Below are 17,353 nucleotides of genomic sequence, written 5' to 3'. Positions count from 1 at the left end.
CTTAGTTGAGGTCCTTGCTACAGCTTTCCAATGAAGTTGTCTTGCAGTGAACAGCATGTGATGAAGATGTCAGGTATCTGTTCACAGGACATGTTCTTTGCATAGGATTTTCCTTCTCATGTTTTCACAAAGCATGCCAGTGACATGAAAAATGGGAAAGAACAGATACTACTGTGTGTGACTGCCTTTATTTTACACTAAAGTGATGGGAATTAAAGCTGGATCCTTGCTTTGGTTACATTCCACAGGGGGTGTAGGGAGCAGAGAGGGAGATGATTCCAGCATGACAGTGCTTGATTTTTATCTCCCTGCTCATAGCAGAAAGGGCAGCATAAGATTCCTGTAAAATCCAATTTAAGAAAAAATGATCTTCTGTAAGTTACAAACTCTTCCAAGATTTCCAAGGGTTAACAAAGGAAGAAAAATGTATTGTTAAATATGTCTTATATGAGAAGAACATACCACTGTGTTTGTCTCAACAAAGCCAAAACAAACAAACAAAAACATGTGCTAGCCCACGGGTTACACTGTTTCTCTCCAAGAGTATTCTGAGAAGAGATAAAACAATTCAATTTAGCTGAAACCATTCTGAATATTGTGTCTTACCCATGTGCTTCAATTGAGGCTCCTTACTGGTTTGTTTCTAAAAGATTGTGTACTTCTCAATGGACAGGCAAGATCATTCTTAAAGTCACCAGGGAGAAGCAGCAACTCACACTTTCCTAATGCAAATGAGAAAAAGCCCAGAAACATGGATTTAGACAAACACATGCATATATACCTGACATGCTCTGACTTTGAATTTAAAAAAACAGGTATAGTATAATAGCTTTAGTTCCCTGTACCTCAGGGTGCTGAAAGAAATACAGTTCTAACGTTCTGCCTACATACACTCATGGCTAGGATGATTCATAGTCACATAGCTGCTATATCAAGACTAGTGAACATACACAATCACATGGACTTCACAGCAGTGCCCATCACCCAAGTGTTCAGGACAAACATTTTCTTCTTTCTAACAGATGTTTCACTCTCATGCCTTGCTGTTTGATTTTTCTCACGTTTATTTCTGAAGCAATGTTCCCTGGATAGCCATTCCAGCTCACCCAGGGATTCTGACGAGCACACGCTTACTAAAGGTGGCCATAACATAAACCATTTGGCAAACAATTAAAATGAAACATGCCAGTTAATACTTGCAAGCTAAGACAAAGAACTCAAAGCATCTCCAGGTGCTGAGCATTAATGTAATATTCTTATCTCTTGATGACTGATCAGAAAAAGAACAAAAAGTGGACTGTACAATTCAGATATTTTTATTGGAATAACAAACTCAAACTAACAATTCCTGAACTTCTAAAGACAGAGTAAACTTTGGTTTTAACTGTATCTAAAAGAAGGGATGGTTGCATTGTATAGTACCATTCACAAGGACTAAAATTTATCAATTTTACCCCCAAAAATAAGCATGAAAAGGTTACGAGAAAGGTTTGTAATCTCTGGAACTACTGTTTGGTATGTCACTCTTAACTCTGAGCATTGTACAAGTTGGTACTAGGCACAGTTTGGGCCTAGTTATTACCTCAAACAAGTACACAATATATTATACACATGTTGTGTACCTAATTTGGATTCAATTTTCTCTTAAATATGTTCCTAATGTTGTGTGTATCTGGTAACTGTAAATGGTGTATGTTTGTATTAAGCAACCTACACAAGCATTATATTCAAAGGCAAAAGAGACCTACCAAACTACATGTAAATCCCTGCAGATATTTTGATACTTTCAAGAAAAAGTCAGGTTTCTGGACATTTATTTCCGCTCTCCAGATGTCAGGAACCTATATAACACATTACAGGACGGTTTCAGTAAGACTGTTAATCAGTGAAAATTCTGTTATAACTCTTATTACTGCACCAACTTTCAAAGAAGCTAGAATTATATTCTACAAATCTCTAATACCTACTAAGATGTTTCCACAGTTCCGTAGAAGTACTAAGACAAAACTTTTTGTGTGTGTGTGTGGCTTAAGAGGCTCCTAGTCCGCCAGACTCCAATCAAGTAATGATTGAACTATCACTAGTTCAATAGTTCAGTTTTTAAGTCAATAGGGCAATACAGTCTCTTGTAATTACAAAATTATAAACAGTAAGAGAGCCACACAGTGCTGAGTTCTGTCTCATCACAAAATGTTTATGATCTGTTCATCAGAACTCAGATATAAAGCAGATTATCATACAAGTTTCTGTACTATAATAAGTAATCTAACAAACATGCCTTGGGGAGGGCATGGGCTGACTTTTTGTTCTGTGTAGCACTGAAAAAATTGTATATTGACCAAAGGGTTCTATGTGGAATCCTAAAAACTGGCAAGAAGTTGCAACAGTTCTCGTTGTTATGTGTTCTACCCCTTTAGGAAAAAATAAAAATAAAATAAAAATATAAACCTATACACAAGCAGCAGTTGCAGTAAGTTGATGATGATCCACAACTCAAATACTAGAAGGGCGCTGCTTTTATTTCACCCGATTTCTTATTAAGGAAACACCAGGCCACCCTGAAAGCTGCCAAAATCCAGCTTCCGCAGAAGCCAGCACCCAGCAATTGTAACTCAGCAGCCTTATTTGCCCCTGCTTCGTGCCAACACCCCTCAAAAAACACTTGTGTGCTTGGGAACCCTGTGAAACCAGCATCAGAGACGCTAAGGGGGGCAACGTTTCACTCAGATTTAGCACAGTAATAGCTGGAGGGGAAATAAAATCCATTAATCTGACAAAAAACGGGATGAGGGACTACGTGAAGGTTCGCTGAGCGGCCCCGCCGCCATTTCCTCACGGCCCCAGCGGTGGGCGCGGGTGCCCGGGGGCCCTGCGCGCACTGCGCATGCGCGACAGGTGCCGCCGCGCTCTCTGCGCGCCTTCCCCCCCCTCCCTCCCTCCCAACCCAGCCGTGCGCTCCCGGCGTGCCCCGCGCTCCGTGGGCGCTGACGTCACCGCCGCCATTGGAGTCGGCGGCTCCGGCTCCGTGGCTGCAGCGGGGCGGCGGGGGCAGGGCCCGGGGGGGGATGTGAGGGGACGGGGCCGCCGCGGCACCGTGAGGCGAGGCGAGGTGAGACGAGGTGAGGCCAGGCACGGCTCGGTCCCCGCCGGCCTTGAATCCGGTCCTTCCGTCCCCTGAGGAAACGCCGAGCGCGGGCCAGCGGCCCCCGTCCCTCCCCCTCGGCCCGCGGCCGCCGCCTGAGGGGAGAGGCCCCGCCGGGCCCTGCCCGCCTCCCGCCCGCTCCCGCTGCACCACGGCGGCCCCGTGCATGAATTATGTCTGCCACCAGCGTGGACCCTCAGGTAAGACCCTCGGGAGAGGCTCTCCAGCCTCCTCGTCCCCCTCCCCTCTCTGGGCACGGTGCCTCGCCGCCGCCCCGGAGCGGTGGCCATGTCTTGGGGAGGCCCCGAGGCGCCTCAGCCCCAGCTCAGGCAAACCCCAGCAGCGCCTGAGCAGGCCCTCAGCCCGCCCCCCTCACCTCAGCCCTCCCCCGTCAGCCGTGGGTTTTGCAGTGACGATGTAACCGTTTGTCTAAAATTAACTTTTTTTTATTTCCCTCTCTCTTTTTTTTTTTTTTTTTTTTTTTTTTTCTTCCCTTCTTTACTCGATCGCCTGCCGTGGCTTTCCAGAGACCGAAAGGACAGGACAACAAAGGTGAGGATCGCGCGGGGATCGTGCCTTTGGAATTGTTACTGCAAGAGTTGGGTTATTTGCATACCTGTAGGTTAGCAGGAAGGTGTTGCTGGTAGGATCTGGATAACAAAGGAAGCTGGGCCTTGCTGCAAAAACACAGTGCTGCTATTCGTGTGAATTTGCTTGCATTCCACTTAATGCTACAGAACTTACCATACCAAATAAATGTGTTAGTACTAAGCATGTTTGTAATAACGATTTAATTTTCTTAAAATAACCTAATTCCATGCAAAAATATGAAGGTAGGCCTGTTCAAGATTTTATACATATAGACACTCTACATACTTTTGCTCATTTTTCTGTATGAATACAGTCCTGTTTCTGGACTCCAGTTGACTGTGTATGTATTAGATGTCATAAGTAAGCCTACAAACCTAACTATTCTTTAAATTTAAAATTTCTTAACTGCTGGAAATACTAGGCTTCTTATAATAATACCTATTCTTCATTTGAAATTTAACTTCAAAAACAAGTTGTTCAAGAAAATACACTGATTTGTGCTACAATTGCTAATAAGTGTGTAAATGCTAAGGTTTTGAAACTAGCCATGTCTTTCATAAGTGTTTTTAAATTTATCTTAACATGCCTTAAAAATCCAGCTGCCTCTACTCACAAGAAATTTGACACTATTTCCTATGTTTGTATACACTCTTTTGCCTCCACTCTCCTTGGCAAACTTTCTGGAAATACTCTTATAAATTCTCAAACTACTTGCTAAACACAGTGTTTTGTGTAGTTTTAGTTTAGTTTAGCTGTTCTGTGAAGTAGTAGCTATAAGTAGGTGTTTGATTAAGGCAAGTATCTGTAACTTATGCATTTAAAAGATGAGACTTAAATTTTGCCTGAAAATGGCAGAACATCAGGGCACTGAGCAGTCATTATTTTACAATTAAATGTAACCTCATCTGATTTCATTTTTGTCAACTTAAAATTGGAAGAAACACATGCTGGGAAAGCTGTGAATTAGTTTGAGTTCTAATTATGTACCAGAACACCTGTTGTTATCTGTTTTACACAAACTTTTTGTGAAAAACTATTATTTCTCGGTTCAGAGATGGTTCACAGGGGCTGTCTATTAGGAAACCTGCAGGAAAGCTTGGCTTTCTAAACTTGCTCAAGTTTAGTTTTGTAAACAGTAATACAAAGACAGACAGTGGGAACAAAAGTCATCCCTTTAAGTTTCTTCATGCTGTGAAGAAGTATGGCTTTTCATAAAATAACACGAAATGAAGCAGTTTACTGGGTTGTTTACTTGCTGCTAAGCAGTATTATAATGTGTTGTAACTTTTTTTTTTTTCCCTAGTACAAAATGGTTCATTACATCAGAAGGATACAGTTCATGACAACGATTTTGAACCTTACCTTTCTGGGCAGTCAAATCAGGTTAGTGTATTTTTAACCTTTTTTTTTTTTTTTTTTTTTTTTTTTCTTGGGCATGTTGTTGGCACTCAATTCGTAGGATGTGTTAAGGGAGCAAATTCCTTAAATAGAAACGGAAAAAGAAGTGACTGGCATATAGTGTTACTTCGTAATACAAGTGCTTGTGCTCACCCAACTAATGCTACTGTGCATGTCCAGATTGCCACAAGTGAAAATGAAGTTAATGCTCCAACTAGTGTCTGCTGATTGCTCCTCAAATTGCAGGTTATTGACATAGCTGAGCTGTGAGAGACTACTGAGTCTTGCAGTTATCTGAAAGATGAGTTGCGTGTGAGAGTCTGGAGGTTCTGCTTTTAGGGTCTCCTGATTTGTCTTTTTAAATAATCCTGGAGATTGCCCTAGTGGAAATCTGGATATTGCTTTTGAGAAAAGATTGCAGAGAGATCCTGCTTGCTTTATACACTTGAGCAAATATTGCTCTTCTGTGTCCTCTGAAATATCTTAAGACTTAGAAATGTATTCTCTTAAGAATAAGGCACCGTAATGCAAACTCTGAATGTAACTTAGTTCATTATAACGTACATTAAATCAACATCCAGGACTTAAATAGCATTGCAATTGAAAATTTTCTAATACAAGTAATTTTAGACTTAAAATACGAACTTTTTAAAGAGAACAAAATGTTTAGAAACTGGAGATGCAAAAAATTTTTTCACACAAAAATCTGCTTTGATAAGAAGGAGGCATGGCAGAGGTATGTTGTTACTTCTTGGCAGAAAGGGTAAGTGGTAGGTTTTAAAAAGTAAATCTGTAATTCAGCCTGAAGCTGATAAATGCCAGTGTTTATACTGGTGACATCACTGAACTTACTGGCAAAGGAACATTCACGTGCATGCTTAAAAAAAGGAAGAGGATGAAAGAAAACATGTAATGTGCTGTTCTGTTTCATTTGAGGAAATTGTGACTTAATCTTGAACAGTGAAGCAAATGACTTCAGTTCTAGTGGTGCCTACTGGGTAGCTTCAAGGTGCATTAAGCCTTCTGTTAGCCAGAGAGAAGAAACTGTTACAGGTTTTAGATCCTGCAGCTTTCTGAAAGCTGCTGACTGTAGCACAGCATAGATATTGCAGAGCTCGCTTCCATCCTGGAAGCCATCTAGATACACTGCTGTGGAAGTTGGGACAAATACATTTAGGACAATGTGGGTTGTCTTAGCTCTGCACTGCGTGGACTACCTGGTATGCAGGTTTGGTGTGCAACATAGGCACGTGGTCCAGACTTGCACAAAGTTAAAATCATTCAAGAAGTAGCATGTTCCCTTCTCTGGAGCTGTGTTGAAGAATGAATGAAGCACATTCTCTTGTGCTCTGGCAGGTATAAAGGCATGAAATTTTTGGAAAAAATAAAGTAAAACTTCTTTGTGCAAAATTAGTTTTGAAAGAGATCAAGGTCGTATCCTTTCTCTGATTTCTTGAAATCCCACTTCGTTACGTTTGTATGTAGTTCTTACTTACTTAAAAACAAGATGTCTTGTAACATGAATTGTACTGAGCATTAAGCTCCACATAGAAAAAAATCAAAGACTGTCTATTACAGTTAATTTCTAGGAAATATATCTCTGTATTTTTCTAGCTCTTAACAATCCCAGTTATTAGGTTTAAAATGGAAAAATTACTATGACACAGAACATCTGTAATTCTAATAAAGTCTAGGTCCATTGAAGCATAGCTACATTGACTGGTACTTATGCTCTGACAAGAAGTTGGCATGCTGCAGGAACCAGGTGTGTAGGTGGTCTTACAGTTCTAACTGGAAAGCAGCAGTAGCATTAACTAGGACTGAGATTTTTGTACAGGACAGCCATGTTTCTGAACAAAGTCTTATCTAGTTATTTACTCAGACTAATTCAGCCCTTTTAATTGCTGTAAAATACAATTAATGTACAAAAAAAGACTCAAAACTGAATTCTTTCTTAAAAATACTTTAAAAATTAAACATTCTCCTGACACAAATGTGTATTTGATGTTCAAGTTCAAATGTAGGTTGATAATACTGTATTAAAGTTAATACTTTAAAATTACAAATTAGTCTTTACAATGAGTACTAAGCATGTTACCTAATTAAATAAAATTTAATTGTCCTCCATCTTTCTGTTGGAAACTGCACCTCATTAGGGATGCCTTTTTCTTTCCACAGAAAGGTCCAGTATCCAAATAGCAGCAGTTAATGCAGAACAAGTTCAAGGTGTGATAACTATTATTAACTACACTAAAAGTACCTTTCAAGTGAGAAGGTACCTGAGTGTCTGTTACTCAGATACTAAGCTATGCTCAAAGCAAGGAAGGCATCCCCCATGTGCTTTCAGCCAGAACCAAAAGATTTTTTTGTAAGCGACAGGGTATTTATTACTAGCAGTGTGAGTACTTCAGGAGGAAGGATTTCTTTCCTAATTAATTCAGTGTTGTTTTTTTTATAACAGGAAGGGTGCAGATAGTTCCAGGATAAATGTGTTGAATGCATGTACCACTGCTGCAGTGAAGGATTTCTGTCAGGGCTGCTCATACATGCCCTGGCATAAAGCCAGTTGAAGTAGACGAATGCTTTGTAAAGATGTCTGCTGAAACTTCCCTTAATCTTGTTAGAATCCTTGTGGAAACTTTGCAGGCTGCTTACAGGAGGTGACAGTCTCAGGGATTGTCTAGAATCTTCAGCAGAAATATTTTAGAATAAAACACCTGCCTTCTTTAGAGCTGTTCTTACTGCTCTTAAGAAGTTCTTTATCTGTGGAATATGAAAAGTATCTCCTAAGAACAACTTATGTCTCCTCCTCCCTCCAACAACATATGTTCCTACTTTTTTCTGATATTAATAACTGAAGAAATAATACATTAATATCAATCACAATTTAAAGTCTCCCAGGAAAAAAAAATCATGACAAATATTGATTCATCTGGTTTGGGAATCTTAGAAAACGTAATGTGTTTTAAAGGATCTTGTAGTGGGAAGGTAGATAACATTCCTCTTGTTAATGGTGGATATAATTTGCACATAATGGGAGCATGAGCAGTGGCAGCAATGATGTCTTTTGAATCAGTAGCATTGGAGTCAGGCTGAAATCTCAGTAGTGCTTGCAGTAGTGTATGTAAATCTTGGTGGCATTTTATGATACCATTCTTTATATGGAAAGTAAGGGTATTACTTTGGGTGTCATGAGAAGTCAAAAAATGAGGAATAAAACTGACTCTTTAATTTATCGATTGGGTATTATGCTCATCTACAGCAAGGAGTCTTTTTGCTTCATTTTCTGAATAATCTAAGAAATAATTGTATGTTGGGAAAAATGGAGGAAGCTTCTGAATCTGGACTAAAAAATAGGAGGGAGAAAGGGAGGAAAAGCTAGAAGTTTGGAGAAGGATTTGCTTGGTTATAACAAGTCAGTCTTTTATTTCATAGAGCGGAAAGGTGGCCTGTTTGGAAGTACAGTGAAGTCTTGCCCACTTGTAACTTTACTACTGAGGGAGGAGGAGACTTTCAGAAACAGTTTGATAGGGTTTGTCACAAACACTGGATGGCTTACTGGAATATGTCATGTGCTGTATGTGTATGTAGCTGTCTCTAGCACATCATCTTCATTTCAGTTTCTAGTCATTAGGTCTACTTAAATCAAACTTGGCACACCTTTTAAAATGCGATCTCACTCTGATCCCTTGTGTGTCAGAAGTAGCCTTTGCATGTTTTACTGCTTCAGGTCTGGTTTGCTTTTTAGGAACTTTTGGCTCTTCAAAATAATCCTGTAATAAGGACTGTAACTGTATTTTCTGTATGCTGCCATATTAAAGCAATTTAATATTAAACTTCTCCCATGCAGCTCTTTCTGGTAATCAAGATAGACTAAATATCCTTAATGCTGTGAGACACAAAATGTATTGGTACATAAGTTTCTTGAAATATTCTGGAGTATTGGCAGGATAAGTAGTCCTAGAAGAGGCCGCAAAAGACCCCATAATAGTGTAACTAAGCTTATACAATTTCAGGTACTAACATCACTGTGAAAAATAGCACTGGGACATATTGTCAATGTCCAGATACTGACTTTCGGAGTGTGAACTAAGATCTTTAATTAGAAATTAATTACCTTGTTCCTATTGTTCTTTTTCTGTTTGGTGATGTACAATGTTGTGGCTATTTATAAACCAAGTTTTAGATATCTGAAGTTACCTTTTTTTTTCCTTTAACAGAACAGTAGCTATCCATCAATGACTGATCCTTATCTGTCCAGTTATTATCCACCATCGATTGGGTTTCCCTACTCTCTCAGTGAAGCACCATGGTCTACGGGAGGAGATCCTCCAATCCCATATCTTACCACCTATGGACAGCTCAGTAACGGAGATCATCATTTTATGCATGATGCTGTTTTTGGACAGCCTGGGGGTCTGGGAAATAATATCTATCAACACCGTTTTAACTTTTTCCCTGAAAATCCTGCCTTCTCAGCTTGGGGAACAAGCGGATCCCAAGGACAGCAGACTCAAAGCTCAGCATATGGGAGCAGTTACAGCTACCCGCCTAGTTCACTGGGTGGTACCATCGTGGACGGGCAAACAGGATTTCATAATGACACGTTAAATAAAGCTCCCGGAATGAACAGCATCGAACAGGGAATGGTTGGACTTAAGATTGGCGGAGATGTTACAACTTCTGCTGTGAAAACAGTAGGTTCCGTTGTCAACAGTGCTGGGATGACAGGTGCTCTCTCTGGTAACGGTGGATCTAATGTAAACTTGCCAGTATCTAAACCAACCTCGTGGGCTGCTATAGCTAGCAAGCCCGCAAAACCACAGCCTAAAATGAAAACAAAAACTGGACCTGTGATCGGAGGAGCGTTACCTCCTCCGCCTATAAAGCATAATATGGACATAGGTACTTGGGACAATAAGGGCCCTGTGGCAAAAGTTCCTGCCCCCCAACAGATACCTTCTCCTCAGTCTGTTCCACAGCCACAGCAACAAATTGTTCAGCCTGTTCCAGCTCAGCCTCCTCCATTGACTCAACCACAGTATCAGAGCCCTCAGCAGCCGCCCCAAAATCGCTGGGTAGCGCCTCGCAACAGAAATGCAGCTTTTGGCCAAAGTGGAGGAACTGGTAACGACAGCAACTCAGCTGGCAGCACCCAGCCTAACCCTGTGCCGAGTGGCGAGTCCCATCCTGTTCTGGAAAAACTGAAAGCTGCTCACAGCTATAACCCTAAAGATTTTGAATGGAACCTTAAAAATGGACGTGTGTTCATAATAAAGAGTTATTCCGAGGATGATATTCATCGTTCCATTAAATATTCTATTTGGTGTAGTACGGAGCACGGCAACAAACGGCTGGACAGTGCTTTTCGGTCCATGAATAGTAAGGGCCCGGTCTACTTGCTATTCAGTGTCAATGGTAGTGGACACTTCTGTGGAGTTGCGGAGATGAAATCACCTGTGGACTATGGCACCAGTGCAGGTGTCTGGTCTCAGGACAAGTGGAAGGGGAAGTTTGATGTCAAGTGGATCTTTGTGAAGGATGTGCCCAACAACCAGCTGCGACACATCAGGCTGGAGAACAATGACAACAAACCTGTTACAAACTCCCGTGACACACAGGAGGTGCCCTTAGAAAAAGCAAAACAAGTGCTTAAAATTATTGCTACTTACAAGCACACGACCTCCATCTTTGATGACTTTTCTCATTATGAAAAGCGCCAAGAAGAGGAGGAGGTGGTGCGGAAGGTAAACTTATTAAAAAATTTATTTTATACACAGATATGGGGAAAATGAAATGTGAAGGCTGCTTTGGTGGAAAAAATGTAAGTAGGAATTCAAAATGTTTTTCATACATCTCAAATTGGTGATTTTATTTGTTTGACAACACCGAAAACAAACTGATGCTTATTTGTCTGTGACATGATTTCATAGCAAATGCGTTTCAGAACAAAAGGTCAAGCAGTGATGCAGGTAAAGGACGTCAATGTCCGTTTTTTCAGTTATTTTTATCTTAAAATGGTTAATAGATTAGAAGCTTCAGAGTGCAGTTCTGTCAAAGGTGGCCACACGAGCTCTTTGCCTTACAGATAAGAGGTGTTTTAACACTGATTGGAACCAATCTATCAAAATTGGTATCTGTTGTGGCATTTGAAATTTGTATATTACCTCTGAGAGCAAGAAGAGTCTGGCCTCGTGTTGTTTGTTCAGTTGATCTCTGGAAAATGAGTTGCATAAAATTGCTGGAGTAGTGCTAGAAAGGTTTCTGCTGCTGAAGTCACATGTATTATTTGGGTAATTAATGGCTTTCGGTTCCCAGGTCTAATCTGTCTACTAATTCTTGAAAAGAAGTCTTGAGTGAGGATGTATGAAAAACTGGGGCAGTAACTGGGAAAGTGTGGTAAACCTTTTATATATGCTTTTATGGCCCCAAGAGTCAGCTGTCCTAGGATCTCAGCTTCAGGGATGCCCTTCTCCATTTAGGCAGTCTGGAAGTAAAGGACTGACAAAGTAAAAGGTGTTGGGACAAAATAATAGTGTAGTTACTAGTTGTGTAGTGCTTGAAGCTGTTTGATAGCATTTCATATGCCTCTTTTGTATGGCATCTGAAATAAAGCATGGATTTGCCAGGCTGGTTTAATGCAGCTCACTTGCTTCAAAATCTTCTTGAAGTAAAACCCAACAAGAGAATATGTATTGCTGGGCCTGAAATCGAAGTTGCTGTTTTAAAGGTTTTATTGGCATTTAAAAATGGAGATAAAATTGCTTTAAATTGTATTCATAGAATGTACCCTTCAACCAAGAGAGTGGAGATGAATGTATCAAGAACTTTGAGCTCAACCTTTTCTAGCCATCTGATACAACATGCCTGGCATATTTCAGCACAGCAGGGAAGGAGAGTTTAAGATTTGAAGTTTTTCTTCTGTACTCTCCACAGGGTTCCACAAGCTAAAACCTGAAGCTGATACCTCAACGCTTCATTTGTTCTGTAGACAATTAGCAATTTGATATTTCATGCAATGTGTATGTCGAAGAGCTGTTCCCATATGTGGGAGAGAATCCTTAAATGATCATAGAACGGTTGGGGTTGGAAGTGGCCTTTAAAGATACCTGGTTTCAACCCCGTGTCCCATGGCAGGGACCCCTTTGGGCAGCCTGGGCCAGAGCCTCACCACCCTCAGAGGGAAGAATTTCTAACTTGTATCTCCTCTAAATCTCCTTTAGTTCAGAGCCATTGCCCCTTGTCTTGTCACAACGACCTCCCCTTATCTCAGGGAGTGTGGTCTCTTATTCCAGACAATAAAAATAGTCTTGGAAAGTTGATCCCCACCCTCCACCCCCTTGAATAAATGGATTTTAGAAGTCCAGTTGATTACTAGAAGAGCTTCTTTGCAGGATATACACACAATTAAACTTATTGTTGTGAAGTTCCTGCTATTGAAGTTGAATCCTCCCTAGGATGCCAAAATTATCCTTCCTATGTGAATTTTTGAAGAATCTTATTGCCAGTTAAGGTAACCCTTATGGCTCAAACGGCTTTTTCTAATGCTTGTTTGCATACGTACATACGTACCGTCTTAATTGGTTTGCAAGTCGCCATGGTTTTAATTGGTCATACTCTGTTCAGCTGTAAAATTGATGAACATTTGTGCTTCTGTTTCATCACTGTAGTGATTACAAAAGGCTAAAATTCTTAATCTCTTAATAGAGAGCTTGAACACTTCATTTATACACAGATGTTTAGAATGGAAGAAAAACTTAATGTAATGTATTCAATGCGAGCCACTGGCGTTCCAGGGTTTGGGTTTTTTTGATATTCATGGTTTGTTGCTAGCCACTGTTTCCTGAAGTAAATAAGGGGTGCAGCATAAAGCTGCAGTGTGTGCTCTCTGAGTTTAACTCATCTAGGAACATCTGTGTTCCTTGAAATCCTCAAATGAGGATTAGTTGGGTGTAATGTAATGCTGGGTGAAAATCACTGCAGTGCCAAAGCAGCACCGCTGGTCATGCTGATGAACGAGGGCTGTGTCGTGTAGATCGAAGCCATGGTAGATGTGCTCATGCTGGCGTGCAAGTCCAGCTTCTGATTTGCCATACTAATAAGCTGTTTTCTCCCAGTCTGATCTGGCACCTGATAAATGAGGAAGCCAAAGCAGAAGTGGTACGAAGCTTCTTCTGGCTCCTGCTTGTTTTCTCAGCCAGTTCCCTAGGCCACTACAACATGTCTGTGTCCACATGGAGCAACTTCCCTGGTCAGAGCTCATGTTCTTAAAATGCAAAGTTGCAACACATGAGAAAAGCTTTAAAAAGAAAATCCAATATGATGTAGTCTTAAGTAACACTCCCTAGAAACAAGCCTGCATAGTCTTTACAAAATTGTCTTGCAAAGTAAAACAGCGTGTAAAGAACATAAACTTGTTGCAGATTTTTGTATGGTCACTGGCAAATCGTGGTAGGACAGGGTGGATTGAGTGTAAAATGCAGCCGTTCGTCCTCCCCGACGTGTGCTTTGCTAGATGGTCCCTGGTATTGTGCTAGGGCTGCTGTGCTCTCGCCTCTGATCTGTGCCATGGCAGTCAGCTAGTCCAAGGTCTGTACCGTCCTGTCATGTTGGAAGGGCTGAGTAGCTTTATCTCAGAAAGTTCTTGCATCGACAGCTTAGCATTTCTTCTTTTGGGAGTACATACTGTGAAATGTTAGCTAGTGCACGACAGACATACTTGTCTTCTAGCGTTGTGTAAAGATTTCCTTTCAGTATGCTTTCTGTGAACGTGCCCGTCGACACAGAACTTTGAGGGATGGAATACCGTCCTTCCTCCAAAACTAGTTAAAAACATTGCTGTTTTACAATTGATGCTAATTGTTTCCTGCCACACAAATCATGAATGCTTTCATCCAACTGACCTTAACAAGCACAGCTTAGCAGAAAGATTGCCAGCTACTTTATACTGGGGTGCAGGGAGCAGAAGTTTGACAGGGAAGGGTGTCTCCAGAATGGAAGTTACAAGGTTGGTGAAAACCAGTCTTCCCCGTGCCTGATGACTGCACGTATTAATGTCGCCAATGAGAAGCAGCGTGCAACAGGAGCTCCCTGGTGAGAGATCAGAGAATTCCCCTGGAGAAGAGAAATTACGAAGGCTCCGAATGGATCTTAGGAGCCAAACAGAACAAAGGTTTTTAGTAACTTACAAAGTTGCTTGTACTTGCTTGCAGTAGTGCCAAATAGCAATGCAGGAGAGAACTTGAGTTAGATCTTCAGAGATCTTCCAAAAAGCAGCAATAGTCAAGAGCATGAAGAAGTGTTGCATCAGGCTCCTCCCTGTCAATCTATATGGATTCAGACATTTTTAAAAGGAAGACTCAGAGTAGCCCCTGAGAGGGGAAAAAAAAAGAGCAGCAAGGTAGGAAGAACTGCTTAATAAATTTGTTCAATAGATAGTTCTCTGTGAAATTGTAAAGCCTGAGCTGAGTGTCTGAGTAGTCTGTGAGAGTGAAAGACTTCTTTAGAATTAGAATTATAAGAATCACTGGATAGATACCCCAAAAAAGTTGTCAGAGATGACAATGGGAATGGTCTATTGGGCAATGAGGTGTAGTAAAGGTTAACTGCCACCTTAGAAATTGAAGTGGGATAGAACTGCTTTCATGGAAGTCTGAAAATGGGATTGATTTGGTTCAGTTTTAAATTCTCTTTCCAACCACCTGTTGTTTGAGATGACAGGCAGCAGTCAGTTCTTTTCATCAAGAACATACCACACAGTTTGTTTTGCTGATTTGGTAAAACAACTTTCCTAAGGTCTTAAATCTTAGGTTAAGAGCTTATTCAAGATATTAGTTCACTTTTTTTTTTTTTTTTTGAAATTGAAGTATTCTGCCTGGATGCAGAAACCAGGAATGGACATAAATATTCCATTTATAAACATAACAGGAATCGTATTGGCTACTTAGCTGGTCACAGCAAAAAATCAGAAAACTTCCTTAAGGATTGGCACACTTGCAAATAATGCTTACACTGCAACAAGCAATTTGGAGGTAAACTTTATACAGAAAGATTCCACAGAACAAGTAAAATGAGAATTGGGAGTTGACACTTCTTTGTGCTTAGGTAGTTTCACAGTAGTTTGTCTTGGCCTAGGATTTGGTGCTATATCAATGTATTAAAGTACAGCACACAGAGTCTTTACATGCTTGTTTTGAAATTTGCAGTCTGTTTTAAACACCAGTAGGATGATGCAGAAAGCAGTGAGACTGCACCTTTTCTGTTCATTCTGTATGGGGTCTTAGCTGGAAAAATGCACTTGCTTCAAAATACAGCAGCTTGTTTTATCCCGGTTTTCTTGCAGTCATTCTGGTGTTCTGCACCTTCAGGGGCTCCTGAAGCAATTATTGAAGATGTCCTCCCTGCTTGCTGCTGGGAGAACACAAATTAGCTAGATGAAGACTTAAAATAATTGAGGGATTCCTGCAGATACCCGTTAGATTATCTGTTTTCTGTATTTGTGGCTGGCAGAAACTTTTGAGACTTCAGACAGCTGCTGACTTCTGTACCAGAATGTTTTCATCAATTTTTGGGTTGCTCTGTCTAGCTGTGCTGTTTTTTATCAGACCATGCAAAACATGCATCTTTTCTTCCACAAAATGAATTTTTCCCCAATTCGTCAAGTATTTTACGGTGCCTCCCAGAATAGCTGAACAGGTTAAAAGACTGAGGAACAGAATTTCTATAGAGATCAAATCCTGGTCGTATTGAATATGACTAAACTCTTAAGTTCAGTCTTAACTCTAAAGTGCTTCAAAATTATACTGGTTCTGTGGAGTTCATTAATCTACCTGCCTCATTTTTGTTCCACTTGAAGCTGCACTTTAAATTCTTGCCAAATCCTTGGGTTTGTCAGGTATATACAATATATTTATAAAATGTAGTGGCAATTTTTTTGACAAAGCATGTCATTGTCTGGGATCACATCAGTGCTGTTATACTACTGAAAATGCTTTTCCTTGTTCATTTCACTAAAATCTTTAACTATTTTCAACTTTTTTTTCTCTTTGCAGGAACGTCAGAATCGAAACAAACAATAAGAATATACGTATACAGTTTGATATATATACTAGAACTGATATTAAATTCGACTGAGAAACGAAATTTATGTATTCTGGTGCTTTATCGTGGCATCAGGATAAATTAAAGCTTTCAGCTCCAATATATCTTCTCGTGCAGGGGAAATTAAGTTGTTGCATCTTTGTAGTTTATTTTTGCCCAAGTGGATCTGCATTAATTTGTATCTTTTTTCTATGTAAAATTCTGTAGAAATCATTAATAAAGGTGTGTCTCTTTTTATTTTTTTAAGTTGGTAAACAGTTATATTAACCTAATGTGGACCTATACACGAGCATACTAAAGTGTCAGTGCTTCCCAAAGACTTCATTTTGGCACAAATTATGTTCCTAGCCAGATATAGAGATTATGGAGAATACATGACAAATCTTCCTTTATCCTCTTCCCAACCCGTGTTTCTTCATGGCAAATGCAAGAAACCATGCATTGATTTTTGTCATTTTAAAAAACAAAACAAAACTAAGATACTGCACTTCGGAATTTTGAAATGAGAAATCTAAATTTCAGATCACTTTGTGCAGCTGCTACGCCTCTTTATTTATCTGTACAATTACACTTTTAAAATTGCTAATGCGCCATTGTTGTTTTTTTCTGTCTAGTAGAAGATCAAATTGTCAGTGAAGCTGTTTCTCTGGAAAATATTTCCCTTTCACATTCTGTTAACCAGTGCTTCAGTGTGCATTCGTTATACCATATCCTGCCGAGGGTGAGCGAGATGCTTTCTCTCAGCCATAATTCTGCTTTATGGTTTTTGTAGCTTAATAATTAATAATGTGATGCTATCAACATTGCAGGGGTTTTGGACAATGTGTTTAAACCTGTTTCAGCTTCAGGTGTTATTAGTTAATTGCAGATCATTTTTAATCCTTCCCTTCATTACTCCCTCCCACCCCCCCGAGTCCTAATGCCATTTAAAGTTTTTATACCAATAATGCTGAGCTTTAACGTAGGAACTAATAGTATGGATAATATGATGGATTATGCCTCAGATGTTTAAAATTGACAGTGTGTATGTCTAACTTTTTTCTGTTGGATGAGTAAAAAAACCTGTTTTAAGAAACTGAATTTGCTGTCATGTTTTTGTGGAGTGAGGGGACCGTCGGAGAA

The 17,353-nt window shown here is 40.1% G+C and overlaps 1 protein-coding gene across 2 annotated transcripts; it reads left to right on the top strand.

Annotated features, from left to right (window-relative positions):
• The first annotated feature begins 2,994 nt into the window (after nucleotides 1–2,994).
• YTHDF1 (YTH N6-methyladenosine RNA binding protein F1) lies at nucleotides 2,995–17,127 on the top strand. 2 transcript variants are annotated; one of them, XM_084296511.1, is made up of 5 exons: nucleotides 2,995–3,342; nucleotides 3,670–3,694; nucleotides 5,037–5,116; nucleotides 9,352–10,878; nucleotides 16,183–17,127. In XM_084296511.1, exons 1-5 carry the CDS (start codon nucleotides 3,316–3,318, stop codon nucleotides 16,207–16,209), a joined length of 1,686 nt encoding a protein of 561 aa, XP_084152637.1. In that variant the 5' UTR covers nucleotides 2,995–3,315; the 3' UTR covers nucleotides 16,210–17,127. The 2 variants fall into 2 exon arrangements, with proteins under 2 accessions (XP_084152637.1, XP_084152636.1); XM_084296510.1 differs by having other exon boundaries at nucleotides 9,352–10,955.
• The last annotated feature ends 226 nt before the right edge of the window (nucleotides 17,128–17,353 follow it).

The sequence above is a fragment of the Netta rufina genome (genome assembly GCF_964035555.1).
Source record: "Netta rufina genome assembly, chromosome: 16".
NCBI lineage: Eukaryota > Metazoa > Chordata > Aves > Anseriformes > Anatidae > Netta > Netta rufina.
The sequence above is the reverse complement of the archived record's forward strand: the minus strand, read 5'-3'. Positions and strand labels throughout refer to the sequence as shown.

Bases quoted from the DNA above. Each gene is read 5' to 3' on its own strand.
- YTHDF1 (XM_084296510.1), top strand. From the start codon at position 3,316: ATGTCTGCCACCAGCGTGGACCCTCAG. The intron at 3,343-3,669 runs GTAAGACCCTCG...GTGGCTTTCCAG, and splicing joins CCACCAGCGTGGACCCTCAG to AGACCGAAAGGACAGGACAA. The intron at 5,117-9,351 runs GTTAGTGTATTT...TTCCTTTAACAG, and splicing joins TTTCTGGGCAGTCAAATCAG to AACAGTAGCTATCCATCAAT.